Consider the following 15142-nt stretch of genomic DNA (forward strand, 5'->3'; position numbering starts at 1 on the left):
ACAAGATAGCATGGCAATATCAGAATTTTTGAAACATCTTGGTTGAAAAAAGTGGTGGGGGGATTTTTTGGCATTTCTTGGGGGTTGAATCCAAGTTTTACAGGAATGACATGATGGGAGGAATGATAACATTTTAATGGAGGATAAGGGGAAAAGTCCCATGCCAGGGAGGGAGGGTCATGAATATGTCCTAATTTTTTATGACCCCTCCCCAATCGCGGGCTAAATTTTTTACAACCCCCCTATCTCAGGTCAAAAATTTTATGACCCCCCCTTCTGCCTACACAGACTGATGACAAATTATTCATGGCTGGAACTAAGGCGCCAAGCGTGCAACAACTTTAACTACAAATTTTGATCGTAAGTGCGGTCACCAGCCCTTAATAATTCTATAACCCTCCCTAATTTTGGTCTAAAATTCTATGAACCTCCCCCCCAGGGTTTACTTTAACGCACAAAACACACATATTTACGCATTCACACACTTTACAAACCCTTTCAAATCCAAATTTCAAAGTCCAACGCGTACAAAATCTTGAAAACGTATGCGTTCAAATGTTATATAGAAATACGGTACCCAATATTGTTAAACGTTTTCCAAAATAACAATATACCTCTTGTGCAATGCTTTGGACCCCTTCAGTGGAAAAATTCACAATTGAAAGGGTCCAAAAATGTGAAAATACCCCTTCAGCAAAATGCTTAAGGCCGTGTGTTTTGAACTCGCCACCCTTAGCGTTACATCACAAATATTATGAATTTTTACACCAATCAAGTTTCAAATTAGAATATCTACACAACTATCAACCCTAAACTAGCAAAAGTATACATTTTTGAAAAGCTGAAGGCATAAACAATTCAAATATACACATTTCAACTCATTGTACAGGGTGACCTTGAAGTTATACAGGGTGGAATAAAAAATTCCAAATAAAAAATGGGTCACTTAATGCATTGCTTATTACTAACTTGCAGTTATAAACTGAAAGTAAACAACATTGATTTGGTTAGAGGTTAGGGGGATCCTACTGACTGGGGAAGAAAAAAAATCACAGCTGTTTGGTAATCTCAGAATACAGGGTGTCCCAAAACATGTTCAATTTTTTTTACAATTCAACATATTTTGAACTGAAACATTTTACCCCTAACCCATACAGAAAAAGTAAGTCCATATTTAGATTCCTCATCAAATTTCCTCTCAGAAAATGTATACTTTGACTATGATAGGATAAGTAATTAAATATTTACAGCAACTTTTAGATTTTGAAGACTTCCGCTTACTACAGTGTTTAATATGAAAGCGGGTAGTTTTGTATGCGTAAAAGTTTGTATTTTATAGACTAAACCAATCATAAAGAGTTCAAAATGATTAAAAACAATTAGCATAATTAATAACCTTTCACAAGAGCTCTTAACCATGCTTGTAGCCCATATGGATGCAAAGATATGATCAGTTGATTCAACGTGCACACACAAAATCTATATTTCTCATAGACTTTGTACATACCGCCACCGCCACAACCGCCACCGCCACAACAACCACCTCGGCCATTCTGAACTCAAAAAATTATAACTCCACTATCTTAGCTGATAAACAATTCTCCTTTGGAAGTCTGTTAGGTCACTCATTTAGCTACAAAATGACACCAAACACACTACAATACCTTTTGTTTAAGCAGAGATATAACAATTTGAACGAGTCTCGATTTGGAAAAGCGTAACAAAACCACCATTTTTGGGTGGCGAGTTCAAAACGTGTGGCCTTAAAGAAAACCCTTGACCCCCCCAGTATATTCATGACCCACCCCAATACGAAGAAAATTACAGCCCCCTAAATTTTTGATGGGTATGCTCCCCCGCAGTTTTGAGGTTTTGGGAGCTGTTAACAGATAAAAGGGGGTCTTTTGGAGCTGCGAGTCAAAATCAAGGGTCTTTCTTGGCTTCCTGTATGAAAATCGCCTGAAAAACCCAGAATGAGCAATTTAGGAAATAAATGCAATTGTTAGGTCTTTTAGCTGAAATTATCAATGCTAGCTAGGGGTCTGCAGGACCGGATTTACCTTTTTCGGGGCCCTGGGCCAGGCCAAAATTTGGAGGCCCCCAAACGCCCTTGAGGAACGCATGTGCACTCAAGTAGCCAAGGTTTAGATTTGACTAGGACATTTGGCACGAAAAAAAAATCAATTTTAGACATTTTAGCCCAAATTGAAGCTAAATTTTGCTATGAACAGGCCAGTGCACGCGAAGCGCGAAATTTTTTGTAATTTTGTACCCTATTTTGGTCCAAAACATGGTGTTTTCGACTAAAATGGAAGATAGGCTACACACTGCAGAGGGCAATCATTTTGGGGCACCCCAAAATTTGGGGGGCCCTGGGCCCGGGCCCATCTGGCCCTATGGTAAATCCGGCCCTGGGGGTCTGTCAGTGCTGCAAGTTGGCAAAATTTCAGAGCAGCATGGTTAAAAAATTTGAACAGACGCTGGACTCGAGAGGGAAAATGCAAAAATTTGTGTCCATTTTTGGGGTAAATTTTGAACGAAAAATAATTATGAAAATTGCACAAAAATTCTGTAGGCCTTAAGTTAGGCTATGCAAAAAGATGAAAATAATTACATGCCTTCATAAAAACATGATAATCAGTGGCATAGCGTGATAGGGGCAATTAATTGCAAAATTGAGAAAATCCCATAGGAAAATGGTAAAAAACGGCTTGTGCCCGCCCATGCAGCGGTGCCCCCCCCATCATGATCGCCCCCTCCCCCACGCATGCCACTGATGATAATCATCATTTGTCATGCATATACTCTATGTATGAAATTATATTCACTGTACAGTATTTAATGAAGCTTAATGACACACGACCTCAGCTCAATACGCAATAATATGCACTGTAATCAATGTGTATCTGTATGGTGTGATCGAAGACTGTGCAAAGACGATACTGATGAGACACACACACACAGAAGTATACGGATGCCTCCAAATACACTTACCCGTCTGTCCTTTTCCAAGCGTTTTCTCCAGTTTATATGGACCCACATATTGTGTGTCCGCACCGGACATGGTGTCCACTTATTCCTTAGCACAATATGTCAGTGATATGAATAGAAAATCCCGGGAAATTCTTTAAATGGTGAAATACATCAATTTTCCCGATATTTAGTGCATCAATCACTCAATGTGGTCGCCATAAGAAAATTGCTCTTTCTCATGAATATTAATTAGCTAGCAGGTTGTTGAATTATTTTTAACTGGACGGACGTTTTTGAAAGTCGTTATTATTATATGGTAATTGAATTATTATTCAATCAGAGAGAATTTTATTTCATTTTATAAAAATCTTGTCAATAACAAAATTATTTATTTTGCTGGAACAAAGTTAAATACATGCTCAAACCGGGGATTCCAGCTATTAGAGGAACTCATACATATTCATAGGAGGAGAGCTAGAGCAAGGGTGTGTGGTCATGAAGAAGATGGCGCACAACTTCTTCTCAGTCTGTTCTCAGCTCAAGATCAGATGGGAAATTCAGGTTTCAGATCTTCGAATTAGTGAATGGGGTGGGGACCTGGGGCCCAAAATTTTGGAGGATAAAAATTAAATAAAAATAATAAAATAAATATAAATTTAAGAAAAAAATGAATGAGAAGGAGAAAAACATAAAAGTGGGAAATAGTGAAGCATTTCTTTTGAATGATGAACGTTCAAGGTCTGTAAAGGGGTGGGGTGGGGTGGGGTGGGGTGCCGTATATAGTCGGGCTAAAATTTTACCCTGTCCCAGGCTCCAGGTCATGCGCGTATTTTGGGGGGCTTTGGGGGCGCCAGCCCCCCGGGGTAAAAGCATGGGGCGGCAAAAATGAAGGGCGGCGGAAGAAGAGGCGTGACAAGCGAAAGGCGCGGAAGCCTCAAGAAGAGGCTGCAAAAAGAATTAGTAAAGAAAATAGGGTGGAAAAAATTTGAAAAGTATAAAAAAATTTGGAAAAAATTGTACTATACATCTAAATGTGTTGCTTTGAGGGCGCTAGCGCTGATAATCCTTTGTTTTAATTTTTTTTTTTTTTGCTCTTCACTTTTTCAAACAACCGAAAAATATTTTGGGTCAACCTTTTTGGGCTGTTGAGGAAGGGGCGGCAAAATTGAATTTTTTCAGCCCCGGGGTAGGGGTGGCCACGGTACGCCACTGCAGGTACAAGGTCGTAAGGTTAGGGATAAAAAGACCTGCCGCATAATGACAATTTATAGGCCTATGGGCTAGGGGCCTAGGGCGGGTGGAATAAAAATAATGGGGAGGGGTAAGAAATTTGGGCACTAGCAAAATTTCCTCTGCACAACACTCACATCATATATTGTTTGAAATTTTAATAGAGCCTCGGGTTTCCCTAAAATTTGGCGTAGGGGCAGGGGCAGAGGCAGGGGGACCATTTTCACCAATAGAGGGTAAGCAACATTTGGCACGATTTTGATTTAAACTTTTGATCCAAACACAAGGAATTATTTGGCACGGTTTAACATCTAGTCAACTCCTGATTATTTTTTTTACTTCCTGGATTTCCCCCTTTTCTGACAGGTCAAAAGTGGGGATTGAATGATTGGTTCCATCCTAAAATTGTTACTAAAACATGTTATTCTACAATCATTATACTGCGAAACTGATTAGGGGCTGCCGCTGTGCAATAATTATGGGGGAGGGTAAAATTGGGGGGGCAAGAAATTTTTGGTGAGCCGAAAGGGGAGGGGGGAAACAAGAATTTTTTGGCCAGCCGAGAGGGGGGCAAGTGATTTTTAGGCGCATGGGGCGCCTTTAAAAGGCTTAGGAAAACTTTAATATGTGAATTTTCCTGCTCGCTGCGCTCGCAACATTCTAGACCATTAAAGGTTTGCACATTGGATCCCAACAATTTGCCATGTGTAAAAAGCTCTGTAAAAGGGGCAGGGGGGCAAAGAGTGGCGGGCCGAGAGGGGGAGCAAGTGATTTTTTGCAACTGGGGGGGGGGGCAAGCGATTATTGGCCCGCACTGCTTGGGCTTCGCCCTTGTTTCGGTACGGAACCATCCCCCCTCGGCGCCCTCGGCTAGACGGTGCCCTCCCTGTCGGTGGTCAGTGGCATATAGGCCTACCGTACCGGTATTGGTTGCACCACGCACCAGGCCTGATGGGGGCACAAGCCGTTTTTCGGCTATTTTACTCTGAATTTTCATATCTTTTGGGGAGCATGTGCCTTGCAATATGATCTGTCTTTGATAACTGGAATAGCTTGCCAAACATTATTGATTTTTAGTGCTTTAGCACAATTCTAACAAAAAATGGTGTTTTCTGCTCTACTATTTTTGCTCACATCCGAATGGATAAACGACTGGTATCGCAGTCTAGATGTAAACACAATACGAGGGTCGTCTGCAGCTGAAAGTGGCACCGGCCCTGATTGATTGAAAGAAACCTATATTTTATCAAATTTTCGAACCGAATCGTGACATTTCGAAATACCTAACAATGGTCAATATGCTGAAGAGTGCATTTCTGTTTTTAGTGTCAGCGCTATGCTTTTCAATATGCTTTACTACTGTCCTACAGTTTGCCCTTTGGCTGTATGGCACTGGATTTTCCTATACAACAACACATAGGACACTAGAAACAGGTAAGCTTACGTTATTTACTTAATACTAGCCTACGTACCTATTTAGTATAATTAAAAAAAATATTGCTAGGGACCGATCGTTATTTACGGCAGGGGGGGGATGGGTGTTTTGGCAAAAATATCAACAAAAAATTTCGCGTTCCCCCCTCGCGTCCGCTCAAACTTTTCGCGTTCCCCTTGTTTTCCCAATTTTCTCCATTTAAAATTTAACAATCCCCCTCCTGGTTCAACTAAAATTTCAGGTTCCCCCCTCAAGACCACAAAAATATTTTGTGTTCCCCCCTAAATTTACCCATTCCCCCCCTGCCCTAAATAACGATCGCTCCTTAGCTTAATCATGTTACTTTCAAATGACCGTTGTACAGACAATAATACCTGCAGCGGGCCAGTGGGCCTCTGTCAATTGACATGATTGACAGGGCCGGATTTAGAGGGCCAGATGGGCCCGGGCCCCCAAAATTGCCCTGTGCAGTGTGCATCTTCCATTGCAGCCGAAAAACACCATGTTTTGGGCCAAAAAACTTGTGCTAAAATAGTCTAAACTTAATAATTTTTCGCGCACAAATGTCCTAGTAAAATCTAAAAACTTGGCCACTTGAGTGCACATGCCTTCATCACGCGGGTCCTCACGGTGCGTTTGGGGCCTCCAAATTTTGGCCCGGCCCAGGGCCTCCAAAAAGGTAAATCCGGCCCTGATGATTGACAAGAATTTGCAAAAAGTCTATCCTAATCAAATTAAGGTTGGTCTGAACCCTGGAATAAGCCCAATCGGCATTGGAAGTTTGCAATGCATTGTAGGACAGTTTTTGCAGTTTAGAATGGCAATGCCAAAGACTTGTGAGGTCAAATTTGGAGATCATCTGTGAGGTCAAATTTGGGCCAAAATGCAATTTTGGCCCAAAATCCCAAAAATAACGGTTTTTGGCCCACTTCTTTTTCGTGGATCCTAACAAAAAAATTCTTGGGCCAACATTTTTTTAAAATTATTTTAAAACAAAATATCTAGGACCCGTTTTTTCATTTTTTTTAAATTTTGACCAACTTTGAGAAATTTGCACCAAAAATGGTCAAAAAATGCTGATTTTTCAAAAAAATCATAAAAAAGCCAGATTTTGGCCCAAATTTCAAATATTTTTGGTGAAATTGGTCAAAATTCAAAAAAATGGAAAAACTGGTCCTACATGTAGATATTTTGATCTAGTTTTTAAAAATTAATAAAAAACAAAATTTGGCCCAAGAATTTTTTTTTTTAGTTTTCACGAAAAAGAAGTGGGCCAAAAACCGTTATTTTTGGGATTTTGGACCATAAATGGCATTTTGGCCCAAATTTGACCTCACAGATGAACTTATCAAGTCTTTGCCATTCTAAATATGTATACTTTTATATACTTTAGACCAACAATTTAGAAGTTATGAGGCCCGAAGGTTTCCAGGGTTCAGACCAACCTTAAGTAATTCTTGGCCAAACTGGAACACTGTGAACGCTACATGTAAGTGGCTGAGTGCTCCGCGATAAACACACACGAATATAGCGCGGTACAGAAGAAAGTATATGGTCAATTCCAGCCAAAGCGGGCCAAAATTCTCTCTGGGGGCCATTTTGAAAATGTTTTCCTTTTCAATTCTAGACTTATCAAATGAGACGATCATATCTAGTGAATCATCAGGTGGAAGTGCCATCGGATTGAAAAATAACTTTTCTTGCTAGACCAAATAAAGTGTTAAATGCGCATATGCATGTTACCCACAATTCAAGCATTTTTCACCTGTTGTACGCCATAAAATTTCACTTTCTTTAATATCTTTCAATATTTTATGTGTGACTCATATACACTAGAAATCGGTGAAGACTTTGAGCGTAAAATAGAATTTTATTACATATATCTATACAGAAATATTTTGGTTATTACACATTTTAAGAAAGAACCAGGTGTACAGTTAAGATTGTGTCAATTCTTGAACTCTTTCCAAAGTGGCTGTCATTTAACATTACTGTATTATTTGAAAGATTAGAATAAATGCTTCATATAAATATAAAGTTAGATTTTGTATCTAAATGCAGGATGAGGATCTCGGATGGATTCGTGGGTAACAGCGTCTGGAAAATAGCAATTCCTATTAATTTTTTAAATAAAAATAAAAAATACTTTTCCGTATGTCAATAATTCAGGCTGCAATGGCACTAAAATGAATTTTAATCAAAATACAGACTACATGGAATATTTAGAATGGATCATTAAGGCATTTTGGGTATAAAAATTTTGAGAATAATGAAGTTGCCAAATTCAAATAGACAGAGCAAACAGTTTTATATTATTATTTTAGTAAAATAATTCCATATTTTCATGCAGCAATATTCTATTAACTCGTGTTTGACAGTTCCTATGAACTAAAACACTATCAATACATTGTTAACTATAATTTAAGTAGGGATTAAGTGGGTAACCAAAATGTTCGTGGGTAACACATATTTGAAGGTATGTATTGGTAGCGACAAAATAGAAAATATTACAGAAGGTTGGAAACCACCATGCGGTTATTCCTCCATTGTGTTTCAATGATTCCCGTTTCTCTAACCAATTGCATTTACCCAAAAATGGTAATTTAGGATAATCAATCAAAACTTCATGATGCAGCTTCAGTATACCTTCAAGAGGACGCTATTAAACAGGACTGTTTTGGAACCTATTTCGCATGTTTTCAAAATGTTAAGATGCATAAGAAACATATAATTTACTGAGTAAATCCTTGGATTCGTGGGTAACGCCGAATTAAGTGGGTAAAGCTATAAGTACTATAGTACCGTTTGGGGTTTGCGTTTCTTAGGTGTATAAACTGTAAGTACTGTCAAAATTATAGCATACCCATGGCTTGAATATGTGCTGATTTAAACTTAAAATAAACAATCTCCTTATTTTTCAAGGTTAGCATCTATTCGGGATTCGTGGGTAACACAAGTTAATATGTGCTGATTTAAACTTAAAATAAACAATCTCCTTATTTTTCAAGGTTAGCATCTATTCGGGATTCGTGGGTAACACAAGTTTAAACCGTCGTAGATTCTTTTTTAAAGCGGTGAACGTATTTTTACGATTTACAATTTTAAGCGCTTGTCAAACTAAATTCAGTATCCAAAGTCATTAAATGTTAATTTAAGTTATGGCAATTATATTTGCTGGACTCGTGGGTAACAGTTGATACGTGGGTAACGTCAAATTTGATTTTATGGAATTTTATGGGTAAAACGTATTTGCATAAAATAATCACTTGGACCTCAGAATTATAGAACGAAACTTCGTTTCATGATATAGTCATTAATGGCATATTCACTTAACATTTTTCAGAACGATCATTTTATTTTTGATACGCGGGTAACAAAATTATTAGCCAAATTGACTTAATGGCCTCTAGAGTCCACAAACTTTGGTGGAATTCAATCGTTTTACATATGATGAGAGATCATGCAAACGTCTTTCTAACGGTAATAATTTCATTTTGATTGAAGGACATTCAATGACATATATGGTCATTTTCACGGTAAAGGGTGTAACTTTTGATTTTTTGGGTCAAAATTTCAAACCACTTTTATATGTTTCTGTTTACTGTAATCATGCATAGAAGCAACTTAAATTCCAGTAAAATAATGTTTCAAGGCTTAAACCTTTTGATTTCTGATAAAAAATTGACATTTCCATAACATTTTGGTTAAAATCTAAGAAAAATGTATTTTACATAAGCTCAGAAAATTATGACACGAAAGCTGGAATACATGTGAAATCCCATTCCAAAGTAACTCAACAGTTATAAGTTAAATTTTATACCATGGTTTGCTATGTTTGTAATTGCAATTTTGAAAATTTTTAACATCAAGGGTCATTTGCAATGGAAATTTCCCAACCTTAAACATATTTTTTAAGTTTTAATTGGGTTCCTAAAATAATTTGAATGTCTAACTTCATGTACAAATACTACTTGATGAAAGGAACCTCCCAGCCAAGTTTCACAGAAATTGGAGTTATTTTTTAGAATTGGCACTTCAAGCTATTTGTGTTTCGGAGGCTTCAGTTAACAACACAGGTGATCATAAAAGTTAAATATTTGGCTAACTACTACAAGTTGACATGAAAAAATAGGTTAAAAATATCACAATTACCAATGTTCATGCTTTGCTTCTAAGTATTGAATTTCAGTTGTGACAAAAATTAAATTATCACATCAAGTCATTTTTTTTGTTTCGGAGGCTTCATGTTAACAATGGTTAAACATTGCAGAAGTAGTTTTTTTGAAAACAACACTGTTGGGATCATCTAAGCTGTTATTTTCTTGTGTGTATTGAATCAATGATTCTATGCGGTAGATATTGTAGATTTATAACATGGTAATTTTTTCACCCATTTGTTAAGTATGGTGTTATTTGCATGTGAAGCCTCCGAAACGAGCTTTCTTGGGTATCAGTATATTTTTCAAACATTAACCATAATATCAATTTTTTTTTGAATTTATGACATTCTGCACATATCATGTAACAATTACAATGCAGATATCAATATGGAACACACCAATTTAGATATGCATAGATGATAATTAACCTTATTGTTGTTTCGGAGGCTTCATTTGTTTCGGAGGCTTCAATTGTTAACGGAAAGTTTGTATTGGGTCCCATTTTCAAACGGTGATATATATCTCCACGATTTAAAAACAAGTGACTTGAGGATCTACTTTGCTACATTTTGATAAATAGATTGGATGAGCTCTTTTATTTATATTTGCCCAAGCTTGCTGAACAGTTTGTTTCTGATTTTTCAAAAAAGTTAACGGAAAATCTGCTCTTTGAAGTCAAGATTTTATAAAATTTTTAAAAGCTTGCAAATCGACTAATTTTTGTTACCCATTTCAAGTTAAGATATCAACTGTTATGAATCAAGAAGAAGTGAAGAAATAACCAAGAATTATGAACCAAAGCTATACCCACAAAGTTTGTTAACAATTGTTAACGGAAAATGAAGCCTCGAAACAACAAATCTAGAAGTCCGGTTCTCAAAAATACAGGGCTGTTCACAATTAAATCTAATGTGGCAGTGTTTACTGAACATATGACCATACTTTCAGGATAAGAAAAATTATCCATGAACTAACTGAAGAAAACACAGGGTTTTACAAAAATGTTACTGTTTTTATAGTTTTTCAAAATGGCAATATTAGGTACATTTAAGCCTGCTAAAACTGAACGCAGTAACTCCCGAAGATGATTATGCTACCCAAGGTAGCTGCTAACTAGATGACTTATGTGGCCAAATATCATGGAATTCTGTGTCTTTATTAGAACACTACGGATCAAAATGTTAAAAATCCAAAGTTACACCCTTTACCGTGAAAATGACCATATGGTGCTTTATCTTTGAATTAAGTGGGTAACGCCAATTCATTTAAGCTATCATAACTTGTCCCCTGGTATGACTTGCTAGTAAAGGCCTATATGCACAAAGAGAGCACATTGGACGTGACATGATATGCTCCATCAATAACGTGATTTCCTTTATTAATGACATTTTAAAGTGGAAAGTTAACATAGAGAGATTTTGTCCGCTTTCGCTGGAATTGACCATATACACACGCCTTACACTGCGTACACGCTTAGTATACTACATGGACGCAACGCGCATGTTCCAGTTTGGCCAAGAATTTTGATTTTGATTATAGTAGGAGTGAAATTGTGAAAATACACCCCCTCAAATAAGTAAACAAGCTAAAAATACACTCGGTTTCCACGATTTCAGAGAAAAACGGCAGTCCCTTGCTCAGATTGAAATGCATGAGCGCCCTGTTAATGAGCGACATGTACGTGGAGCTTTGTTTGCACCAACCAACCTTTCGATGTGATAAGCCAATCAGATTGTTATGATTGTCGGACGACTGAATCGGACAATCAGTATTGATGGAACCCCAGCTCTCAAAATGTAAACAGCTTCCTTCTTCTCTGGCAGAAACTGTAGTAAAGAAAAGGGCTGTATGCACTATAATTATGTGTGCCACCCCCACTCTTGTGTGCAAAAAGAGGGAGAAGGGGCAAGCAACAGAGACAGATTATTGCACAGTTCCAAAAACAAATTCCCTAATTTAAGGCCTTAACAAGTACCGCATTTTTGACCCATAAAACATTCAAACAAAATCTGGTCCCATATTTTATTTTGATATCTGTGCCAGTTACTGTGACTGTGTGGCAATCAGAACTTTAATGACAATGTAAATAAAAATTAGACACAATTTTTAGCCAGAATTAGAAAACACCAGGGAGAAGTTCACAATCTTTTATCACATAATTATGATACCCTTTTGCAAGTTCCGGGGGTCACTCCCATTGTGGCCTGTACACCATCCGCGATAATGAAAAGCGTGTAAAAGGGTAGTTTTTAGGTAGGTAGACACGATACGCACGTATCGTGTTTAGGGTGTCAAAAACATGAAAAATTAGAAAAAAGGGTAGCAAAATTGCAATTTACTAATACGCGGAAATGAAATTTAGGGTATAAAATCTGATGCAAGGAATAAAATCCCTGTTCAGGGTGTGAAAACAGGCCCGTGTTACCATCCTTGTTTAGGGTGCTTTTCAAAAGTTGATTATCGCGGATGGTGTTCAGGCCACAATGGGAGAATTTGGGAACCTGATTCCTGGGAAATTTCTGTATGAAAAAATAGAGGAAATTCTAGGTTTAAAAATGGAGGGAAATTTTGGTCTAGTTGATAAAATTTCTGAAAAATGTTGTTTATTTGTATTTTGTTTTTATTTTTATTTTGTTTGGTTCTTTTTCATTTTTTTTTTTTTTACTCTTAGATGACATTGAAAAGACAATTATACTACACAATCTTTTGCTGATACTGGTATTTGTTATTCAGCATTCATTAATGGCCTCCGACTATTGCAAGCATTTCTTCACCATGTGCAAATTGGACGTATTACAACGTTCCATTTATGTTATAGCTACATGTGCAGTACTGCAGGTGAGACTGGTTTATCAATGATAATTAATGTATACGTTGTATTGGACTAAATAATTTTGCAAGAAACAAACACAAATTTTTACAATTGTCACCATAAGACCACACTTTTTAGCATCCCACAGAAATCCCCATATTTTTGTTTGTTTGTTTGTTTTATTTCTTCTTTAACCTGGGACACTCAATCAGTTGGAAAACACAATTAATCATCTGTTCTTCCTTGAGGACCAGGGATATAAGGTTCAATTTGACTGTCCTAGTTTGAGAGTTCCTGAAGTACTTCTCAGGAGTTTGTATTAGTTGTTAACCAGTTTTGTACTATTATTTCATTAATTTCAAACATTTCTTATAGGTGGTGATGTACTACTGGTTACCTCTTTACACAGACCATCCAGTTTGGGCATTTGATCAAAGACGAAATATCTTATGGTTGATTCTCAGCCTAGTACACATAATAGCATGGTTGATGATGTTTGGTGTTATTCTTGTTATTGATTATGGGGAATTAATTGGAGTAAAACAGGTATGATCAAATATCAAGTAGTACTTTATTAAAAACTAAAGTTAATCCTAGGTATCTTTCAGCACATTTCATAATACATTTGACTACACTTTCATGGTATTTTCCTTCCTATACGCGTTGTGCCTCAATTTGTGAGTATTATCGCATCCAGGCTTTATGTGCACAGTTGACCTAGATGAATGATCCAGTTGTCCAGATAGGAAGCCATTATGGATTCCTATCCTATCACTAAAATCCTAATTTTGTTCTAGGTATTTGATGGTGATCATTGAGCGCGTAGAAGAAAACAAAAGACAAAGTTTCCGCCCCCTTACATGCACTCGATGACCCAATCAGCGCATGGCACATACAATGTAACTCTGAACAGTTAGGAAATTGACTAATATCAATAACAATATATCCATACAAAATAAAACAGTGAATGATACAATTTTGCATCCTATATGGAGTGGTCTTTACATTTGATCACCAACATACATGTATATTGTTTTTTCCAATAAAGACCTAGGTCCTAATAACCCTCACCATTTCATTGCAGATTTACTATTTCTTGACCAACTCACCTCCTCCAATGCAGATGAAGTCAGCATCCAACAGGAGAATGTTTGATAATTTCAGACACCCAGTATTATTGGGTCTCCTCTTAGTTTTATGGTTTGTTCCAGTAAGTATTTCCTTTTCTCTTTACTACCTAATTTATGTCATCAAAATATATTTTGAAAATCAAGGTCAGTTGCACAGAGGAGAGATAAAGTAGAGATGAATGGAAATAAATAACCATTATTGTTATGATGATTAATACTCAACTATTCTATCATTTACAATATCTGAGAATTGTGAGTGGTATATTCCTGTATGTGATGTCTGGCTTCCTCAGATGTGTTCCAAGTTTTTTAAAATTACAAATAATATAATACAGAATGTCACTCAAAATTCACTAATAATATCAGAATCTGCATGAATGTGTTTCACTGTTAATATCATGGAAAGGTTTTATCTGTTTAGGTACAATTTTGTGATTTTCTGGAAAATATTATCTGAGATCATGCTCACTGTGATTTTGTTTGGAGCAGGGGGAATGCGTTTTGTGACCACCTTTTCTCACTGTCATTATTATATTGTTGGTATTCCAGTCATCTGCCAATGATATGCACCAAATATTGGAGTACTACTATTACGGTTATTTTATGTACTTTTAAACTGTTTCAGGTGATGACATTGGATAGGCTGTTACTTGCTATTTTTCTATCATTGTACACATGTCTGGGACATAATTTGGACACACAGGACTATGAATACTTGCAATCACAATCACAGCAAAAAGAAGTTCATCTGCGAACACAATATTCATACTGGCATGAATGATTTTCTGTTGACTATGAAATTAGACCATCTTATCATTTGCAATGTTCCACCAATAGTTAGATTAAGAAGAAGACTAGATTAAGAAGTAAATTTCAACAACAACACAAGAAGAAAAAATGAAAAGGAGTAAGTTCCAATGGTTTGAGACACAGAAGAGCAAAGAGACTGTCATAGTAGGCTATTCCAATTGAAATCCACACACCCCCTACGGAAGACATGGTCTTAATCTCCCACAAAAGCGGATGTAGATTCCAAATGAAATCACTCATTCAAATAATCCTATTTGAAATTCATACTCCTTATGTGGGAGATTAAGGTCCTGTCTTCCATAGGGGGTGTGGATTTCAACTGGAATAGAGCAATCAGGGCTGTGCCTCAACACCCGCAACACAGTGACTGGTAATTTATGTTTTGTGGGTACAAATTTCAAAAACTACTCGCCCATATGCTGGGTTGATTATTGTAATCAATGTGAGTGATCAAAACTCACGATTTCTGTATTTTTAGGCCAGTAGCAGCTTTTAAGCTGCTTAAAAGTGTTTAATAGCCCAACTGCCAAGCTTGAATGAGAATTTCCAAGACTTCATGGGAGAACTTCATACATTGTTACATTGCTAGATG

The 15142-nt window shown here is 36.9% G+C and overlaps 2 protein-coding genes across 2 annotated transcripts in view; one reads left to right on the plus strand and one right to left on the minus strand.

Annotated features, from left to right (window-relative positions):
- The window catches only part of LOC140155717 (serine/threonine-protein kinase BRSK2-like), a 120984-nt gene extending 117795 nt beyond the window's left edge, over positions 1-3189 (minus strand). Inside the window, 1 exon segment of the mRNA XM_072178651.1 lies at positions 2995-3189. Within this exon segment, the coding sequence (XP_072034752.1) occupies positions 2995-3064 (70 nt within the window). The 5' untranslated portion in view covers positions 3065-3189.
- A 2179-nt stretch (positions 3190-5368) lies between these two features.
- Positions 5369-15036, plus strand: LOC140155718 (nurim-like). The gene is made up of 5 exons (XM_072178652.1): positions 5369-5637; positions 12470-12636; positions 12986-13156; positions 13695-13820; positions 14366-15036. The coding sequence occupies exons 1-5, from the start codon at positions 5493-5495 to the stop codon at positions 14519-14521; spliced, it is 765 nt and encodes a 254-aa protein (XP_072034753.1). The 5' UTR covers positions 5369-5492; the 3' UTR covers positions 14522-15036.
- Positions 15037-15142: the final 106 nt, after the last annotated feature.

This window comes from Amphiura filiformis, chromosome 6, assembly GCF_039555335.1.
Source record: "Amphiura filiformis chromosome 6, Afil_fr2py, whole genome shotgun sequence".
Classification (NCBI taxonomy): domain Eukaryota; kingdom Metazoa; phylum Echinodermata; class Ophiuroidea; order Amphilepidida; family Amphiuridae; genus Amphiura; species Amphiura filiformis.